Genomic DNA, 22554 nt, shown 5'->3' on the forward strand with positions numbered 1-22554 from the left:
AATTTGTTATCACAGACAAATGGTCAGAGGAGTCTGGTTTTCTGGTTTTTCCTCACCCACATCAAGGAAGATAAAATAGCTTCCTTGATCCACATTAAAATTGTCAATATCTTCTGGACATCACATTAAAAGCAGATATTTACATGGCATATCATAGTATAGGAATGTATTACAGTTCTGTTATGAAGTAAAAAAAAATCTTCCACCACTGCGTACACCATACCTAGTGTACGCAGTGGTGGAAAGGAACTAAGTACATGTACTTTTACTCAAGTGAATTTTAAATAACATACTTTTACTTGTAACAGATTGCTTTTACAATGTATTGATACTTTTACTTAAGTAAAATCAGGTGTAAAGTCACTAAGTACATGTACTCAAGTACTGTACTGTACAAATATTGTACTTTTACTCCACTACAATGATTTGAAAACTTTAGTTACTAGTTACTTTGTAGATTTTGATTATTATTACAAAACCACTTCAGCCCTACCGGTATATACATTTCGGCCACTTGAAAATAGCTGATCTACAAGCTCACAAAGCTTGTAGATCTGCTATTTTCAAAAGATTTTTATGCATTTTATACATTAGAAAACTTGGTGAAACGGGACATTCTGCATAATGAGTACTTTCTTCTTTTGGTACTTTAAGGACATTTTGATACCAATACTTTTGTACTTTTACTCAAGTACACTTTTACATGGACAGAGTATTTCTACATTGCAGTATTGATACTTTTACTTCAGTAAAATAAATGTTTACGTTTTCCACCACTGCTAGAAAAGCCATTAAAACAAGCTTTTATTTTGAAAACCCTGACCGGACCTGGCAGCGGTGTTGCCAGATTCTGTGAGAGAAACAAGCAACGAGGTCTAGGAAAACCAGCCCAAAAGAAGTGACTATGGGCCACATGAGCACTTTAACATATACATCTATTTGAAAATAGCAGATCTCACAACGCGTCGCATCGCGACGCGCTGTGAGCTTGTAGATCGGCTATTTTAAAATAAAATCTTGCGGTGAAATTATACTAAGCAGATCTGGCAACCTTGCTTGGCTGTGGTGAGCGTGTTGTGTTGTTCCAGCTCAGCTGTCAACTGAAGGCCAGCAGAGACACTTCAACACTGAGGGAAATGCTTCCAACTTCGTTCAGCAGCGTTGCTTGGGACACAAAGCTGCCCTTTTAGACGTCCAGGTGAGTTGGAGGACATTATTTTGGGAAGCTGTTGTTGCTGCTGTGGTGTTAGCCATGCTAACTAACAATGTTAGCTAACGCAAGGCAGCCTATAACTGTTACACCCAGATCGGTGAACCGTTAAATTCCGTTACTCCGACGACACTGACTTGTTTCCTATTTCATTTTTATGGCGCAGCAAGGATGCTAAATCATAACATCCATGCAAAGCCAGGACTGTGCCAAAATCTATCATTATTATTATATATTTTCTTTTAGACTCAAGGCTCAAATTGCCAGATTTTGTATACCATCCATATTTTTGTCAAATCTGCATATAATGGTCATTATTAAAACGCATTGTATTCTATATGTCGATACTCGATCAAATACATCTATGATAGTTTAGCCTTGGATCAAGACTATCATGGATGTATTTTATCTGAGGGTTAACTGAGGGTGTTCAAATTGACCCATCCCTAATACTGTCAACAGTCTCACTTTTCGGGTGACTTGCCACCCTTTGTGCACAGTAATGCATCACAGAATTCAGTAGGTCGCCAATTTGGACGTAACATCTCTTCAACATGGTCTTTTACTTACGTTGTACATGTACACACATCCACGCACGGACATGCATGTAGCAGCTATAACTGAGTAGTGATCCACCTATAACAATTCTCTAGATCACATCACAAACAGCCTGCTTCTCTGACCAGCAGCTATAGCAGTAAACACCTAACATGATGAGTAGAGACAGCTATAAATCAAATAACGGTCGTTAACAGTAGGCGTTTTTCTTTAGTTTTTACTAGCTGACATACTTGTATGGGAATATTTGCATACTTTTGTTTTCTTCCTGCTTACGCAAATGCTCACCTCTACTCAAGGGCAAACATGATTTATCATGCTGACTTAGTGATGTCAGGTGAACCAGACTTTAATTGAAAATTGCGAGTTGTCCACAGACCCCCACATCTGAAAATATGTTGTGCCAGGCACCCCCATATAAGATTTGTGTTGTTAAAATGTTTTAAAAATGTTCCAAAATTACCAAAAAAAAATTCCCCCAAGATTTTTTTCTTTTTTTTTCAAATAGCAGATCTACAAGCTCATTCATTGTTAGCTTGTAGGTCGGCTATCTTCAAATAGCCTTTAATTGAAATTGTCCTTACAGTAGAATGAACTGCATGTTTATAGGTTCAATCATAACATAACCCACTTCAAAAGAGAGTGGTTTAAGGGGTATGGTTAAAATCTTTCAACCCTTGTCATAAAACCTACATGTGTAATTTGTATTATTATTATACTTGCATATTTACAATAAATGCACAGTTATATATGACAGCATAGCCTAATAAACAATAGTTGTAGTTTTCAGAACAAAATATCTGCTTTCATCGTGACAAGTTATGCAAGCCACTTTTTTCCGTTCTCTGCCCAACCCACTTTGACAGTTTCAGATAAGCACTTGGGCGGGGTGTGGACGGTGGGATGCCTGTGGAAAGCTTGAACAGCCAGGCGGCTCGCCAGGCCAAGCAGAAGAGGAAGTCCCACAGCCTTTCCATCAGACGGACCAACAGCACCGAGCAGGACCGCATCGGCCTGCACAGAGAGATGCTGGAGGGACAGGTGAGGACGGGCTTACACCGAGCTGGCCAACCCACCTGTCATCCTCAGGCGACCCATCTTACCCCTTTTGTATCTGTGGAACAAGTTCATGTTCCTTTTCTATTTATCCACACAGCCAGGCCCATGGAATTCACATCCGATAATTCCCTTAGACTTTAAAGACTCGATCTTGGAAATTAAGTTCACAGCATGTTATGAAATGCAATACCATTATTGAACAAGATACACGGAAATGGAAAGAAAAATAACAACAACAATAGAGTTCAAGAATGAAACGAAACTGTCAAAGAGCCAATCACAGATTACTTTTCAGGCTAATTATTCAGAAATCCCCAAACCACAGAAAAACGACTGAATGTTCAAAGTTCAGGTTTTTTGGGTGTAATTGAGGTCATAAAACCCCAAAAAAAACATTGAAAATACAAAAAGTGAAAATGAATGTCATGACACCTTTAAAGTTCAAGAATGTACAACAGGGAAATATGGTTCAGCACAGCATAATGCACAATAGAGGCTCCCGAATCAATGGGACACACAGAAACAAGACGTGTCAAATGAACAATGTCAAGTGCAGAAAATGAAACGGCACGGTGCTAGCTCTGCTGTGACCTTTAGCCCATCGTACTAATATTGGAGTTGACACCTTTTAGGTAAGCTAGTCCCAGTAAATCTAAGCCAGTGACTTTCAATCTTCTTTTTAGAGGGTAAAGTAATGTTTGTGTTGGTGCTAGCTTAGTATGGTCTAAAGGCATCTGATTAAACAGATGTTATGCATCTTATTTCTACAAGACTACAGGTTATTATTCTCATCAGTCTCATCCTAACCCTAAAACCATTACACTATAAGACAAGAATGTGTGCCTATTCATGGTAGTGACCCCTGTCTCTGGAGGCGCATGCATTGGGTAGATCGTGTTAGTACCTCTCATAAGATGCCTTCCTTTTAGCTTCACTGTCTGACTCTTCATTATGAAAATGTTATAAAAGAGCATGCACTTCCTTAGTGCATTTGATAGAATGAAACACTGATGTATTGGTGTTATAGTCTAGAACTAGCTCATAATTCAGGCCAAATATCTTTTGCGCAGAACAAGGATTAATCCAGGCCCTCATTTGCTGCAGTCCGGTCCTTGCTGATTAATGATTTGGCCAATCTCTTAATAACAAAGTCAAATAGTTTACAGAGAACAGGGGATTGACTATAGTAGACTCAGTGAAACCTTGTTCAGTATGCCACTGGAGTTTAAGATCTACTTGTCATACGATAGCGTCAGAATGAAAATGGGCTGTTTCATCCCTGTTGAGTTGTTTTGATAGCAGCCAGTTGCGAGGAGCCGTTTCATGGGGCAAACTATTTGATCTTTTCCTCATGACTTTTGTGTGTTTGTGTGTGTGTTGTTGTTGTTGTTGTCCCCCCCCCCCCTCATCTTTCACTCGGTTTCACTTGGTCCTAGTCTTCTGATAATCTGGAGTCCTACTTGAGGATGGAGGTAAGTTACGGGTAACTAGTGTTAGCGTGGGCAATGTTAGCATAAGTTAGTTTTTTTTGTTTTTCTTAGATTAATTTAGATCTAGCTTTAGTGTTGTGCTGATGTAGTAAATGTTTGATCAGTACTGCCAGCAGGCCAGTGGGGTCGTGATGGTTTCCTGTTGAATCTTCTGCAGTTGTTTGACTGTCATTGGGAGTTGCCAACTTGGTAAGCAGTTTTTGCTGCAGGGCTAGCTTAATGTTTCTACGGCAGTTGTGCACTGTAGCATTGACCTTCTTTTCTTGTTACGTCAGGCTGTGTTAGTGTTATCCTATGAATACCAAGACCACACTTCACTGATCACTTCACAAATTACTGGGACTGTAACCCAGGACGATTGTATACGAGGGCAAATCTGTGGCAGTATAAAAGGCACAGCCTGTTTCTATATTTGTCTCATATTTGTTAGTGCTTCAGTTTAGGCTTTGAATGGTTTTCAGTGTGAGCTGAATTTAACCATAGCAATTAAAATATGCTGCTTTAATCATGTTCTTGATATCAGATGTGTGTTGCAGTATGGCATTCTTGGTTAGATTTGACAAAGAGGCACACATTGTTTTTCATTGTAACCTTGTTTGGCTCACACTATAGGGAATTAGGGATTTACTGTGCCAGGAGCTCATTGGCTGGCCAGCTTGAAATAGAGTCAGATCTTGTTCCCTTCCTTTTAGAAACATTTTAATAATCCATCAAGAGCAATGTTATATCCACTACAGTTGCTGTGCTGGTACTTTGCCAAAAGTACTGGTGCAGATTAATTGATTGAATACTTTATTAGACAGAAATTTAAACAGCACGAGGTGCAGTCAGACATTTGGGCTAAAAGGATAACACAAAAAAAGTCCTGCGGACTTGTTGCCATTGTGGTCCTAGATATGCGTGCTAAAGCATCAATACTGTGAAAAGCAGACAGTTTTTCTGTATTGTGCTGGTAATGAAGAGAAGATTTGCCACAAACACCTTACTTTACATCTATAGCCTACAGTTAAACAGACACACTTCACATCCATACAGTTAAACGTAGGTAAACATAACATCCGTACAGATAAACAATAAACATATACACACTTCACAATTCACATCCAAACTGTTACACATGGACACACCCACAGGCTACCTCATACAGACAGGGTCCTCTGTTAGCCACTGAGTAGCTCTGCTGGTTTAAAAGCTGTTAAGATAGAGAGAGAGATAGACCTTTTATGGATCCCAAAGGACATTCTGTTCTCATAGCAGCACTGCAGATGGCTGGCTCAAAGGCATATTGGCAGTAGTTGTTTACCTCATACTGTCCCTGCCCCAGATATTTCAAAGCTGGTCCAAGGTTTCAAACAAGCAACCTTCTATCCTCCTTTTCACTCTCTCCACACTCTCTCCCAGTCCACCCCAGTGTGTCAACGTTTAGTTTATCATGGGTCTGATCTTCCTTTTCTCTTACAGGACTCCAAACTGCCCCTGGCTGTTCGGAGCAATCTGCTGGATCTGTTTGGTCAGATTGAGAGGGAGTTTGAAAACCTTTACATAGAAAACATTGAATGTAAGTATATTAAAGGCAGACATTTTTTCATGGTTGGTGCCTAGATGGCGTCTTATACCACTTAACTCTTTAAGACCGGGAACGCATCTGTGTCATTTTAGATTTAGTTGGCTATTCAAAAATAGCAGATATACAAGCTTGTGTGTGTATATATATATATATATATATATATATATATATATATATATATATATATTCCAAGATTTGCACACATTTTCACGATTTTTCAAAAATCGCAGATCTACAAGCTCATAGCGCGGCACTCATCTGCTATTTTTGAATAGCCAAAGAAATCTAAAAGACTGACACAGATGCGTTCCCGGTCTTAATGGGTTAAACCCCAGCATCCGTATTGTGGGGAAAGCTTTCACAGAAACTAGCAGATCGACAATTACTATTTTTAGCGAACGCTTTCCCCACAATAACAGAAAACAGAAAAGACACTAGTTTGGAGCCCTGAGGGACTCTGGTCAACCATATGGGGTTTAAGTGGTTAAGATTTCATTTCATGGAGTGTACCAGCGCAAGCTGTGGGTGAAACTCATCTGTTGTTTTCCACCTAAAGTAAACAGCATCCCAGCCTCATACTGTGCGATGATTTCCGCATCTGAAGAGGTTATTGTTTGATGTGTTTGTGTTACTGCTGCATTGTCATTTTATCTATTGTTGTATGCTGAGCGAGTCTTAATGCAGCCAGTCAAGTGTTGTTATTTTATAGCTGATGTCTTTGCTAATGTATTTGTACAGCCCTTTATAGCTTTGATATAGCTTATATTATTATCCTTAGTAAGCCATTTTGCAATGTCATATAGGCCTGGATAATCTAATTGCTAGAACGTTGCTCTATGATTTTGACCTCACAGTTTTCAGACGTAATCAGTAATAAACTTAATGTGCATACACAGATGGTACTGTAACTCAAAGTGCTTTAGAAGCAGCACTAGGACAGACACGAAACAATGATTTAATGCCTGATCTCTTTGTTGATTTTCAGTGCGCAGGGAAATCGAGACCCTGAATGATCGCTTAGCAGCCGAGGGACAAACCCTCGAAGGAGGAGATTTAACCAAAGGAGCACTTAAAACAAAAGGTGTGACACGTACTGTAGGACAGTTCCTCTTTTTGCTACAGATCCTAGCATTCAGGGACGGTGTTGTTCATAATTAACCGGCTGGGCACTCCAGCGAACAAAATGTTTCTTTGAATGTTTATAAACCCACTATAACTTTGAATTATTATTATTAATAGCTGATGGGAGATTGTGTCCTTGTCAGTGCACTAGTAACTCCTACTTGTTGTTTGGGGCACCAGCGTGGAGGGGATCTTGGGGAAGATGCTGACTACTGTAAATTGGGGAGATTTTTTTTTAGAGGAGAACATCGTTTGCTACAGCCTGTATTTATCACCCTGCAGTTGATCGAGTGAATTTGCTGCCGTGCATGCACTGGTTATTGCTGCAAGCGTTCTTACATGAAGACTATTTACCATTAAGTATAATTTCAGCATTATATTACTGTGTATGACTATTTTTCTCTGTCTGTCTTTTCTTGCTTACAGCAAGTCATAGCACAAGCCAACTGTCACAAAAACTAAAGACCACCTACAAGGCTTCTACAAGCAAGGTAAATATTGTATTTTTTGCAAGCAGCCGCTTATGACGTCCACTTATGTTTTTATATTATGATATTGCTGGAGATGTTTGTAACGTACAATATTGCTGAAAATGTGTCGTCTTAAAAGTCTCAGTAAGAGAAGTGTATATTGCATTAGATGATGTACTGCCACATTTGGTCACACGCTACTTAGACAAGTTTGTCAAAACCTTAAGGCTTGTTTATACTTTGTCGCTCATCACTATTCACTATGTAAAAGTCATTGCAAATGTCATTTGTTAACAAGTGACACTTTGTGGAACAGGTTGTGAGATGAAGTGTAAATGATCCTGTAACGTTTCAAAGCAACTCGTGACCTTTTGGATTTTGAAGAAAACAACCTGCTTTCTCTTTCATCTGTGCTCTTAGCCTCGCTCAAATTCTTGCTATGCCAGAGTAGGTGGAACCCGCAACTTCAGTGTAACCAGCTGGGAGTTATGGGGTGGAGATTCATGGGTAACGTTGTTGGTTTCTCTCACCCTCCCTCCTGTGTGCCTATATATGCATGAGCAGCCCAACCAGGGAGTCCAACCTCCCTCCCCAAGAACCCTGGTCATTCAAATGTACAGTACCAGTTCAGTTTTTCAGTACACATTTTTTTTATTTAACCTTTTTATAAGTTAAACAATTACGACGCTAATTGATAACTCACTAATGAGCTTTTCGGTTAAGTTGTGCTATTTGTTTTTGTTAGTTTTACATAATTTCTTGTTTTTAACTGAACTTGTTGGCATTTACATAATGGTACACAATCAGGGTCTGAAATTAACACCAGCCAAGCGCCAGATGTAGTTAGATTTTTTCATTTGGCGCGTGAGTTTTGGAAGCCACCCAACACGTTTTGCAACAAGATATCAGCTTTGTTGATTCAGCACGTAACAAAATGTCAGCCATGGTTGGCGACTTTTTAGATCAATAAAATAGCATTGATAGCTCAGCACTAGTAATGTTTGCAACAAAATATCAGCCTTGGTGGCTCATAGTACGGGCAGCTTTTTAGATCAATAAAATAACATTGATGGCTCAGCACGAGTAATATTTGTAACATTATATCTGCCTTGGTGGCTCGTATACAGTGCACAACTGCACATGAATAATTCTGCTGTGCTAGATCTCCTGTTGTCATCAACTTACAGCACAGTAATGTCTTAGTGTTAGAGTGTTGCATACGGTTATGCGTCACTTGTCTACTTTAACTCTTAAGTTAATTTGAACTCTATTTAGTGGCTAATTTCTTTTCATTGGGAGACCCTGTCCCTTTATTTAAGTTTTTCTCACCACCGTTATTATGCGCTATTGAATACAAATTATATACATTCCATTTTTACTCTGGTGTAAAAAGAATTAAAAAATCAATCAATCAATCAAAAAAAATCTACCAGCAGGGATGAAAGTAGATTGAAGTTCTTGCTGGTACTACCCCAACCTTCATCGTTCATATTGTTCTCCTCTCACCCCATCTTCATGCATATCCCTGAACACACCCATTCAATTTGTGGTGATTTTTTGCAACAAACAACTGCCTGCCAAGAACACACAGCACTCGATATCAGTCAGCTGCAGCAGAAGTTGGCGTTAGCCAATAACTAAACCGCTTTGGAAGGGCAGTGCTGCAGTGGTGTTCCAGTACAGATTAAAAACCCACAGGTCTGTCTGTACTGGGCACAAAACGCACTGGAACAATTAAGAAAACAAATTGTTGTTAATGGTGACCTAACATTAGCAGATGTGTTTTCTTGATCGTGACAGGTTGTATGTGGGTCTTGGCAGGCAGCTGCTGTCCCCTCTTCCTGGTACTGTGTACTGAATCTCATACCAGCCCGGCCTACTTTCACCTCTGTCTATCAGACATTTGGCTGATGAGCTAAAAAATTAATTTGGGACCCTGTACACAATGGAGGGGACCTTTTCTCTTGGGTGGTCGTTATCTTTAAAATGCCATTCATTGCTTTGAGAATAAGTAGAGGTGAAAAAGGACATTTGTTTGCCACCTTGGGGTGACTTGTACTCCATTATGACACAGTGTGTGGTCTGTTCGGAAAAAGTTTTCCATATCAGGTTACTGGCCTGATCTTCACATCATTGAACAAGAGGTCACAATTCAAAAAGAAATTGGGTTGCTTGCAGCAAGGCATACTGTACACAAACACAATATTCAGAAAACTCAAAATAAAAGACTGGGTGAGGGATATTTCCAAACATATTTACAATGAGCGTTACATATTACGTATGTAAATAAGATTGGCAATATGACAGACCACTCCCTGAAGCATACTATGTAGGCCATTCTCCTCTGTGAGCCAAGTTTGCTTTGCCTTTCCTTAAACCTCTTGTTGCCTAATCGTCAAATGTAGCATTCCGTGATGGTGCTACATTTGATCAGATTTTGGATTCCTAGTCGTTCTCAAATGCAGCAGAAGGTATCGATGGTCACAGACTTTATTTTCAATTACAGCCCAAACCCTGAAACACATTACACTTTCACTCACTTTCATAAAAATAAAAAAACATGTTATTCTACCACAAATATATCACCTTTTGATATAATATCAATGTAAGACCATAGCCCATCATTCATTGTGATGGGTAACAATGAATAATCTAATAATTCAAATCTGCAGGTTAGCTAACCCATGCTGCTTGAGTTGCTAACAACTGACAAGACAGAAAGCAATACAGTATCAACCATTTGAATAGCTTTGGATAATTACTGACGTATTTAATTCATACATTTGTTTTATTTACAGTGTTGATTTAACATTTGTTTCAATTTGATAGTTGATCTATTTGAATGGTATGCTTTGTTCCATGTGTACAGTGAGGTTACATTTCAAATGTGTGATTGCTTAAATTATGCTGTCCTGCTTCTTTTCAGTTGGAACTTGTTTAGTGGTCTGTGTCAGAAACGGACCCATAGTCCTGTTTGTATCATCCCCATATTCAATGTAAACACCTCGACCTGCCAGGCTGTTGATGATAACAACTATCATTTAATGTCTTTGGTTTTATTATAACTCAGTATTCTTTACCTTCCCCATCCAGCATTTTCCTTTGCAGCCTTGCATTTACAGTAATACAGTTTTGATAAATGCAACCTACAGTACTGATAAGGGCTGTCAATTCTCTCATAAAATTAGATTTGAATCCAGATCTATTAAAATTATCAAAATTTGAATCTATTTAATTCAATCCTAATTGTAATATTTTTGGTCATTAATACATTGCATATACTATAGGCAGAGTGCTGCATGACCAACAGCAGCCAAGGGAACAACAAGGGAATGTTCATTAAATTATATTGGTAAAACAAATGGCTTGCTGTTTGTCCCACATCAAATATTTATTTCCAGTTTTTAGCTGAGCAAACGATGTGAAAGCCAGTATGTGATTCAGCGTTTTTCATGACCAAAAATAGATGTCCTGACTCTTCCTCACAAGCCTATAGCTGTGGCTATAGCTTGACTGAGGAAGAAAGGTTTATAGCTTAATTTGTTCATAGAAATCACTTTTTATTTTAGTAAGACTGTGATATCTGTCTTTACTATCACATAATAATCACTACTGGCTCGACGCGCGCCATAGCTGACATCAGAAAATCACTGTTATTAGACTGTTAAAACAAGAGGTAATAACAGCATCATCTGAAGCTATGTCCTGACCTAGACACTCCCACAAGCAGAATAAGTACAGCAACAGCAGAGCCCATGAATGATGCTCCCAGCATCTTTCACTGGGGATGGGCCTGCACCAGTCAGCACATCATGACCAAATGTTAATTTAGGCTACATTTTTATTAAATATGTAGACCAAGTACTGCATACAGTAAATACTAAAATATATTCAATATTTAAAATAATTCATGATTAATTATTATGAATCATTGACACATTTATCTTTTGAAAGCATAATTTTGGATTAAATTAATGGATTTTCTTTTACAGCGTTGAATTGGATTCAAATCTTAAGATTCAACCCGACAGCCCTAGTACTGCTACATGTTTTCATCCGAGTTGACACCAGACTTTGTTCAAAATAGAGGTTGCAAACAAATCTTAGCGTTTGTTTTCTAAGTTCACGGTGCACCAAATGGGTGGGTTTGCAGCATCCGGACAATTCATTTAGCGAGGTATATTGTTGATGACAGAAAAGTGTATTTCATTGACTGTCGGCTAATTAAAATGTAATGACTGTCCTTACTATATATTGTCCGATACAACTAGCTCCAACCATGTGATGCGCACAATGAGGAGGAAGCAAACGCCAAGATTTTTGTTTTGCAAATACCGTCTGTTCCGGGTCATTTGATGCAAATAATGTCCGTCAACCCAAGCTTCTTTGCCCCGGCACACTGCAGGAACCCTGCTGACTGGTTTCCCCATGGTCCTGAGTTCTGCTGCTCACCCCTGCTTCCCTCCCACAGAGCAGGGTTCCTACACAGCCTGGAAAATCTCACGAATTTGATTATTTCCAGATCTTGACTAGATCAAAAGGCCTGGAATATTGTATCAAACTCCATTGTTCAGTCTGAGATGCACTCATTTGACCACTGTCTGTCAGCAGAGGTCAATGAGTCTTAACAATTTTACATGTTGCAGTATTGGTATAGAATGTCTTTAGGTATACGGCAATACGTCATAGCAAGACAGCCAACCACTGTACAAATTCTGTAAACCCCAAAACAGCTGCCAAAAAACAAACAAGAACTCTATGTCTGGAGCAAAAACTGGTAATTGTAAGAAGGTGTAGGAACCCTGTTTGAATCCTAGAAGCGCAGCATAAATCAGAGGTCTTAATATAGCATGTGCGTTCCCCTCAGATCGTCTCGAGTTTCAAGACCACAACGTCCAGAGCCGTGTGTCAACTGGTGAGGGAGTATGTGGGACACAGAGACGGGATCTGGGACCTGAGTGTGACCAGGACCCAGCCGGTGGTCCTGGGTACAGCATCTGCAGGTGCTAACTCTGTCTGTCTGTCTTCCTTTATTCTCTCGAGCCAGACTGTTGACTCCCACAATTTTCTATATATAGGCTACTGTAGCATTTGGAGATTGTGGAATAGTTGTCTGGCTACCCGAGACTAGTCTTCCTTTACCGTTCTGTCTGTTTATGTGTGACCTCACTCCAGTTGCAACTCTGCATGTAAAACACAGTCGTTACAATCAAATAGTATTTACACGCACACACACACACACACACACACACACACGCTATAGGTCCTGTACCACCTCTACACACACACTTAGGCTTCAGTTATAATTTCAGGAAATTACAACAAACCAGGGGTCAAATCAATACTAAAATGTTCACAGCAACGGCTCTTTCTCTTCTCAAACATTTGGCGTGAAATAACTTTTCTTTGCATTTTCCATCATTATGTACATGAATAGAAACACTACTCCACATGCTGTAATAATAACGTTCCAGAAGGATTCTCTGTGAAGGAGGATTTGATCTTCATTTCTTTCCCTTTGGCCTTCTTATACTATTTTAATTCACTCAAACTATGTATGAGCGATAGTGTCCACAAATGAAGACAATAATTTTGCACCCTTAAACAGGTGCTCCCATACAGTATATATGGAATGGAATGTTTATCAAACAATCAGACCAATGTGTCAGGGATTTCCGTAGAATCGTTCTAATCCGCCCTTGTCCGACGCAGTCGACATCACTGGAGTGCATGGCCAGGTCGTGCAAATTCGGAAAGGACTGGAACAATACATTGACTGTGCTTTTTACACACAGACACACACACACACACACACACACACACACACACAATAGTTTTCATTATTTGTTAGGTCTGTTATCCATGTATTGCTATCTTTCACCTGTGTGACCTCAAGTTATTGCTTTTATACAACAGTTTGTGTTTATCTGATATAAGCTACACTATTACTCACAACATTCCGTGGTATATTGTTATTATATTGGACCTAAGGGTGGCCCTTAGGTGTGATATAATATCTATATACCTTGGGCTGGAGTGAGTTATTTATTTTATAAAATGGTTATTAATATGACAACCCGAAAATCCTACCCACATCCCAATAGTAAAAAAAAAAGTAGTTCCGGATACAAATGTTCTCCTTGCACATCTCTGCCTCCTGAATGTTTTTAATACTTTTAAACTAGGCTAGCCATTGTGAAGGTGACATGAATCTATAATGACCAACTGCATGGTCTATTTCTGGCCTAAAGTTTGATCAGAAACAGATTCTGTTGGGAGTGTATAGGTGAAATGGAGACAGTTTAAGACACTACAAGAATGTAATGCTGCAGCCTGTAGCCTCCTGTTAGGGGCATGTAAAATGGCAACTACAGGAGACTAAATTGCCAATAGGCTCCAGGCTGCATCCTAATGTATTTTACTTAGCCCCGGAGGGATCTAGAACTGTACAAAGGCAGACGTCACAGCCATGGTATATGATTATCATACCACAACTATCCACCAATCAGATTGTGTGATTTGACCAATCTGTTAAAACACTGAAATTCGAAGCGTTAACGACTTCAACACTAAATGCTTATTTGGCCAGGGTCCCCAGGGATCTATAATTGGTCCCCTCCTTTTTTTCCCTCTTCTCCAAATCTTTTTTTTTCAGCAAATGTTTGCCTGTTGTGACATGCCCAGAATAGGGATGATAGGGTTTTGGACATAATATATGAGGTTTCCACCCGACAGAGACGATAGACTGCATGTGTTGCTAAGCAACTCCTAGCTGCAAATGACTCACAGCTTGGCCCATCGTAATGCTCGCTCAGAACCAACTGTTTGTCTAATGTCAGTTTGAAGTGACTTTAACGTGCACGCATGGTTCTCTTGTATCAACAGATCACAGTGCCATGCTGTGGAGCATCGAGACTGGGAAGTGCCTCCTTAAATATGTGGGCCATCAAGGGTCAGGTAGTACACAGAACACTAACAAATGGACCCATGAGGGATAAGCTTTGGTCATTGTTTCATATGGTTTTGGAAGCCTTTTCTTCTAATTGATTGGTTTAGCATTGAACCACACATTAGCTACTAGTCAGGGTAATTGATTGCCATTATAGTGGAAACATGCACCCATAAAAGAAATACTCTTTCTGTTGAAATATATGTATGATTTTGTTTACCTCGCTGTCTTTCTCCCTCTTTCTTCAGTCAACTCTATCAAGTTCCACCCTACTGAACAAATGGCTCTAACAGGTAAGGATGTCAAACATTCTAAACGGTTCAAAGCATACCAGTCCATACTGGTCCAGTCCATATCTTATTTGTTGATTTTCTAGTCTTCTGACCTCTCAAAGTGCTTAAACCACTTAAACCCTGTATGCTGGGGTCCCTCAAGCTCACAATGTTTTAGCTTGCAGATCTGCTATTTTTGCTGAATGTACACCCCAGAATACGGACGCTAGGGTACTCTGACAACGGGTACAATGCGCATTGCATAACCGGAGGGGAATGAGCATCGGCCTAGTTAATGAACAGCTTGGGTTGAAGTAGGCTCCATTTAACACTGTTATCTCTCATCTTTCCTGTTAGCCTCAGGTGACCAGACGGCTCATATCTGGAGATACATGGTCCAGCTGCCCACACCACAACCTGTGGCTGACATCACTGTAAGGTTCACTTCATGGACTGTGTGTGTGTGTGTGTGTGTGTGTGTGTGTGTGTGTGTGTGTGTGTGTGTGTGTGTGTGTGTGTGTGTGTGTGTGTGTGTGTGTGTGTGTGTGTGTGTGTGTGTGTGTGTGTGTGTGTGTGTGTGTGTGTGTGTGTGTGTGTGTGTGTGTGTGTGTGTGTGTACTCTGCTCAAGAAGGGAAGATGTTCTTTGTATTCTTAGGTGTCCTTATAATATTGTAACAACCCTATATCTTTTTTTTCACATACAGTATGCATTATGTATAATTTGCATTTAATCTTATGACTAAAAAGAGTAAGAGATGAGACAAATGAGCTTTGTTGAGATGCATATTTATATTGTAGAACAGGTCTTAATTTGCACATACTGTAGTACATTCATGTACATTATATGAACCAATGTGCCAACATGTAATTTATCCCCGCCGTTACCACAGCAACAGACTCCATGCGAGGACGACGTGGACTTCTCAGACAAGGACGAGGCAGAGTGCGGGGGAGGGGTGGACGGCGACGGCTCCAGTGAATGTCCGTCGGTGCGGCTGCCCACCACCACCCTGCGTAGCCACCAGGGGGTGGTGATCGCCGCCGACTGGCTGGTCGGAGGGAAACAGGCGGTGACGGCATCCTGGGACAGAGCGGCCAATCTGTACGATGTGGAGACGTCAGAGTTGGTTCACGCACTCACTGGTAAACTATGATTGATCCTTGTATACCAGGGTTACCCACACTCTTTACAATGCTACTTTTAAAATGATCAGCTCAACACAATCTGTGACTAGTCTGCTGAGCGGATCAAAGCCAGCAGCTGCACCCCGACAACAACATACCACAAAGAGACAGGCTGGAGAGGTGTTGACACTCGAAGCTGTGCTGATGAAAGTATGTATTTTTGTGTTCTGTGTTCTGTGTGTGTGTGTGTGTGTGTGTGTGTGTGTGTGTGTGTGTGACTGTGCGTGTGTGTGTGTACAGGTCATGACCAGGAGCTGACCCACTGCTGTACTCACCCCACCCAGCGCCTGGTGGTGACCTCATCCAGGGACACCACCTTCAGACTGTGGGACTTCAGAGATCCATCCATCCACTCGGTCAATGTCTTCCAGGGACACACTGAGTCAGTAGTGTACCCCCCCCTCACCACACACACACACACACACACACACACACACACACACACACACACACACACACACACACATCACACTGAGTCAGAAATCCATCCTTCTCTTACGTGACCACGACGAATCAGATTTCACACCAGGAAGTGTGCCACTAATGAATAAAACCCACATTCATTATCTTTAAATAAACTGTGTGTCGGTTTCGATTAAAGGTCTAGACGTGGGGTCTTATGTGAGCTGCTGCCATGGTTGAATTAGCCTTCAGCAAAGTTTTCCTAAGATGCACAGAACCCTGTGGGTCACGAAGAGCTGAAATTCACAGTTTGAATGTCCTTGATTTTGTTTCATGTTGTGTGGGAAGCAGAGGGGTAAATTAACATTAGTCACCAGTTAAACACGTTGGTCAAAATGAGGGAAAATTCCATTGAATATCTGCTGTGGGAAGCCATGACTGAAAAAAGACATCATCACTAAAGCACTCTAGAGACACATGTTGAAAAAAGACATCATCACTACACATGTTGATGTATTTGTCCTGTGTCCTCAGTACGGTGACATCGGCGGTGTTCACAGTGGGAGACAACGTGGTCTCCGGGAGCGACGACCGCACAGTCAAGGTGTGGGACCTGAAGAACATGAGGTCGCCCATAGCAACCATCCGCACCGACTCAGCTGTCAACAGGTATGTTCAAGGTTCTTACAGCTTCAGGGAAGGGCTGGGCAATTCATCACAAATATATTGAATCCCATATTTAGAACCAATTGCTAACTTAAAACCTCAAACTTTATTTGAACTGGAAACACAAATGAAGGTGTTGTGTGCTTTCTGCTGAGCCAATGAAATATAGCTATGAGAAACTGACCCGGAACAGGAAATGTTTATGCCACCTTCTGGAAAAGGGAACTACAGTTAGGCACAAAGCCGAAGTCCAATGTCAATGCCCACCTGACCTGTCAATGCATGTGATTGAATTAAAAAAATGTGAAACCAGAATTTGATTGGTTGTCACCACAGACAAATAGTGTAATCCCTGTATCTTGTCCCGGAACTCTGGTCCTCCAGGGGAGAGACAAAAAAACATTTCTGTTAATAAGCACTTAAACTTAACGGCCTCCTAACTCATCTCTTTTCCTTTGTTCCCTGCATTCAGGATAAGCGTATCGGTGAACCAAAGAATCATCGCTCTTCCTCATGACAATCGACAGGTGCGGCTGTTTGACATGTCTGGGGTTCGGCTGGCTCGCCTCCCACGCAGCAACAGACAGGTTTGTTTCATCTCCTTCTTCTTACATAATTTAATTATTAAAACACCTCTATATTACACTTTTATTAGGGTTGGGACAATACCAGCATCTTTTTTTTTTACGAGCACGCACTTTTCAGCACTTTTAATCAGTACGACAGCATAAATAAGGCATTAGACTAGCTGAAGATTGAAAACATTATCTATCTACAGCGCAGTGGCTGATGAGAGACATTGGACTGACACTACTGCTCCTTATGTCAGTGGTGAAGCTAACTGCTAACATTGCATTCTTATATCGTTGCTGTCGGGCAGAAACCTCTTATGTCCATATTCTAATCTTTTTGTGTTTTTTCGTAAAATAATGCTTTACTTGATCATACTACAGCGTCACACAAAAGTAGCAGATCTACAAGCTCGAAGTGTGGCGCGAAGTGACTCGTTTTGAGCTTGTAGATCTGCTACTTTTGATACTTTTGAATTTGAATCCTGAAAACTAACCACCTGACAGAAATTATATACTTTTTTTCTGCTTCATGGACTGAAAATATTTCCAAATTGCCGACATGTTCATTAATTTCTCTCGTGAAGAGAGCATGGCGTCACAACATTGAACATGCTGTATACAGGATTAAGGTAAACGGCGCCATCTGTAGGCTGTGTCACTACAATAATATATAGTCTACTTGCTAATGTTTTGTGAGTCAGTGTAACATTATGACGCTGGTTTCGGGTTTTAAGTAGTACGAGTACATGAGCACAATTTTGAACCCAGATCTACTGTACCTTCTTACTGTACATGTGTTTTTATGTACGTGGGATTATGTCCCTGTCCAATCTTTAGCATTGTGCAGCAGCAAGACATACAATTAGATCTAGTCCACCAAACTATTGCCATGTCATTGCCATTAAGAAAAATATAATAACGTGAGTTGTGCTGACTTAAATAATATTACACTAAAATAGTTCTCAGAGTTCTGAGGTATGATGGAAAGTCAGTGAAATGATTGAAAATGATTCTGTCATCATAATTGATAAGCAAGCTCTGTGAAAAGGACATTTCAAGGACATTTCATTCATTGTGATTTAAATAAAAACACAAAAAAAACATATATCCCGACCCTCCCCCCTACCATTTGCAAAAAGTCTTGAGTGGGAACACAGAGATCTGTGATTGTCAGCTTTTGTCATGCTAACCGACGCGTCCTCTGACGCAGGGCCACCGGCGTATGGTCTGCTGCTCGGCCTGGTGTGAAGATAACTCCTCCTGCAACCTGTTCAGCTGCGGCTTCGACAGGCAGGCCATCGGCTGGAACATCAACATCCCTGCACTGCTGCAGGAAAAATGAGTCCAGGCTCCCCTACAAACAGGCCCCCCCACGGCAACCCTGGGCCCCTGAGGCAGAGCCACGACCCCTTCAAAAATCTGGCTGTACCTACACACTCAACACACGCAAGCACAAAACATACACAGTCGTCTGCCTATAAGCACACACGCCATAATAATACTTGTGCATATATGCGTGTGCATATATCTCAGTGTCTACCACTGTCTCCCACTCTCTCCAATATGCACAATGAATGCATGAAATCTAGCCGAGTGTATGTGTGCGCGTGCGCACGACACTTGTGTGTGTTTGCGAGCTGTGTGCACTTGTGCATACAGTATGCATGTGAGAGCCATATCTCACAGAGAACCACACCCCTGTGTATAAAATAATGTGAAGGATCCCTTTTTGCTTTTGTACTTGCTGTTTATTTAAAGTTTTATTATTTACTTATATGAATTTGCTGCTGATGAAAAAGAGCACAGAGGGACAAATGGGAAATATAGGAACAACTTGGAAAATAATCGGCTTAATACTGAAGTAATCTCCATAGAGATGGCCCAATTTGTGCTTCAAATTGGAAAACGAGTTCTATAAAGTAATTGAGAAAAGAAAACAAACATTTGAAGTGCGCAGTAACAAAATGGTATATAGGATTTTAGGGAGAAAAAACTAAAGCTAATGTACTGAGATTGAGTTAATAGTGTAGTTGTGTTCCAGTTATGCACCTTTAAGAAAACATAAGCTGTTCATTTTCATTTCTTTTGGTTGTGGTTTTAGAAAGTATGCCTTTAAATTGACACAATCCGTGCTGACAATACATTACAAATGAGTCTATATGTATAGATAAAAAGGACTCAGTATTGTGCCATCTTAAAATGCTCATGTGCAAAGGGCACATGTGTGACTTAATAGTTTTAATATAACCACTTTGTATGTGAGAGTGTAAATGAAGTCTTTTAAAAAAATTATAAGAAAAAATCTTGGCTGTTAGGTATGACTGGGTATCGAGTATCAAAAATTATAATTTTTAGTTTTTAATTTCTAGGGTCAAAATGCACTGAAAGGAAAATGTTGTTATTGTTTGAGGACAGTTCTGCAGAATAAATCAACCGGGTACAGTTTGAATGGAAAAGCAGATGTGATTTGCAGAGATTGCTCGATTATTTCACCATCCTGGAGCTTCAGCTTACTGCTAGTTTAGTTAATAATAACTGCATTCACCTGATGTCCCAGGTTTTGTAATGAATCCCTGCTTAGGTGGCAGAAATGGAAATCAGCAGTACTCCGTCTCTCCAGGATTACGGAAGCACGGTTCTGTTATGTAATGAAAGAGTACATATTTTTGAATCGGTGTTGAATTTTAAATGTTGGAAGTAGTCCCAAAACATTTCAGACTAGCTATTGTCCTATAACCGCTGAACGATGTACCTTAACCCCATATTTTTCACAGTGCCCTTTAGTCTTTATTATTGAAATATTGTTATAAGGGATCCACACCAGTGTCACAGTTGTTTATGGTACTTTGAATTCACTTAAGAGTGTCGTGATGCAATATATGAACTCTGCTTGCTTGCCCACTGCCAGTAAATACAGCCTGCCAAACGAAAATACAAGCCAATGCATAGAAGTAAATAGAAAAGAGTGATTGTGATGTGTGTTTTGGTGTATTGGGGGGTAAGGCGTTGTGACGTTATAAGGATGTACATGTGTGTTTGGTAGGTGATGGAAAGCTGTGTCTAAAAATGTTTTGAGTGTTTGAGTCTGTGTTATGTCATCAAAACGGGACAGGCATTTCACATTCCGGCCCCCGAAAGACCATTGCTGTTGAACTTAGTGTAGTACTGTAAGTGTATTTGAATTACTGTAGGTCCTACTATGAGTACAGTACTGTGCTGTGACTCAAACAAGCACATTTGTTTGACGTTTAGATTTGACGTGATTTGCCAATTTGTACCAAAAAAAAGGAGAACATTCAGATCTTTGCATTGGCATTAACCTTTTACCCTGCTTTGTGTTGAAAAGAGTGCACACTTATTATCTTTTTTGATATATTAATAATTGCCAATTGATATGTCTATATATTTTTTCTTTGTAAACTTAACATTTGTATCATATGAATTGTAATATATAAAGAAAGTGGCCCATTTGGCTTTATAGTGTATTGCAGCATTTGAATTATTTTGCTGTTTTGTTTTATTTTTCCATTTTGTGCAAACAATTGTATTGGTCATCATACATTTTATGACTTAATCTGTCAAAGGTTTTCATTCACAAAAACTGAAAGGGTTGAGTAATGTGAATTAATTTGTCATTTAAACCAGGGATTATTGTCTGCCACTGTTGAAGTCTATTATTTCATCATCCAATAAAACAGGGCAGAGTCTTAAATCATAAACCGCTATGATTTAAATAGGTCAATTAGATTTTAATTTTGTTCGAATTATACATTATTTTATTCTATGTTGGAGTAATGTGAGCGTTATGAATACTTAACAACTAAGGCTGCCTAACAGATAAGTCTACTACCTTTTGCAGTTTAAGAAATAGTCACCGGAGTAGCAACACTCTGGTATTCTGTTATTTTGAACATTAACCTATTTCATAGTTGAAGTGGTCATCCCTGGTTTAAATGATCCAGTTTGAACTACAGCAGCAACATCAAAGGTTCTGTGTGAATGTGTTTCTTTCGTTGGCCAATACTCTTTACTTCCTAGCACTCACCATAGGAATAATACCAAACACACCTGAATGCATTCTGTACACACTGAGCCAGTCATTCACTATGTTCAGTATTCATCCATGTTTTTAACCAAATGTTCACATTTCAATGGAGACTTGTCACACAATGTCTAGAGTCGTTTCTGATGGTTATAAGGCCCATAGCGCCATGTTGGAGCAGTAATACGTCAACACCTTATCCTCCCTGAATAAACAAAATGAAATGCATCATTTTGTGGTGCGAGGGTTTTTCAAATTATACTGGGAAATCAGGGGGGGGAGATAGCCATCAAGACGTGATCTAATGTAGTCTGAGTTCCCAGAACCTCGCGTTTAAAACGGAAACAAATCTAATGTGGCCCACAGGTGTTTTAACCAGTCCATTGTGCCAACAGCACTAGAGATGAAATAATGTTCCAATCTCTCCATCGTTCGCTGTTGTCATTCCTCGAACATGGTGATATGTCCCTTATAACCAAACCATTAATCCATTTGTTCACATAAACTTGTTTCACAGCTGTTCACCGGAGAAGTACACCTTAGCACAATTGTCACCTAGTTGTCTACTGGGTGTTGAACTAACAATGTTTTGTGTGATGGAAGTGACATATTGTGTGTAACAAAGACAAACACCACCGCACAGTTCTGGTTTTCGAGATAATGGCAATGTAATGAGGAACAAGCTTCTGCTTGTGAAATCAAAATAAAAAGTTTGTGCAGTTTCACTGCTTTTGTTTTCTTACCCAACCCCCAACCCTTCTGTAGTCATTATTGTGCAAATAAGGAGGGGTCATACAGATTCATATCACTATATGGGCATAGAGAGTCGCAGGATTTTCCACATAGAGATATTGGGGTGGGTTCATACTGTAGCTCTCTACAACACTCGGGTCTTCCCGTCAGAATGTTGCTTGGTGCTTATGTATCATGGTTACAACGGACCATGTAACCCAGGGCCATTCCTAATTGATTGACTGATTAGCCCTTCT

At 40.0% G+C, this 22554-nt stretch overlaps 1 protein-coding gene across 1 annotated transcript; it reads left to right on the top strand.

Annotated features, from left to right (window-relative positions):
* The first annotated feature begins 1040 nt into the window (after window positions 1–1040).
* Window positions 1041–22290, top strand: LOC308092946 (WD repeat-containing protein 37). Its single transcript, XM_080439111.1, has 14 exons — window positions 1041–1198; window positions 2635–2809; window positions 5779–5875; window positions 6870–6965; window positions 7433–7497; window positions 12344–12479; window positions 14362–14433; window positions 14674–14718; window positions 15055–15131; window positions 15589–15841; window positions 16124–16265; window positions 16820–16954; window positions 17424–17538; window positions 18734–22290. The coding sequence occupies exons 2-14, from the start codon at window positions 2672–2674 to the stop codon at window positions 18863–18865; spliced, it is 1503 nt and encodes a 500-aa protein (XP_080295237.1). The 5' UTR covers window positions 1041–1198; window positions 2635–2671; the 3' UTR covers window positions 18866–22290.
* Window positions 22291–22554: the final 264 nt, after the last annotated feature.

The sequence above is a fragment of the Gymnoscopelus braueri genome (genome assembly GCF_963280865.1).
Source record: "Gymnoscopelus braueri genome assembly, chromosome: 10".
Lineage (NCBI taxonomy): Eukaryota > Metazoa > Chordata > Actinopteri > Myctophiformes > Myctophidae > Gymnoscopelus > Gymnoscopelus braueri.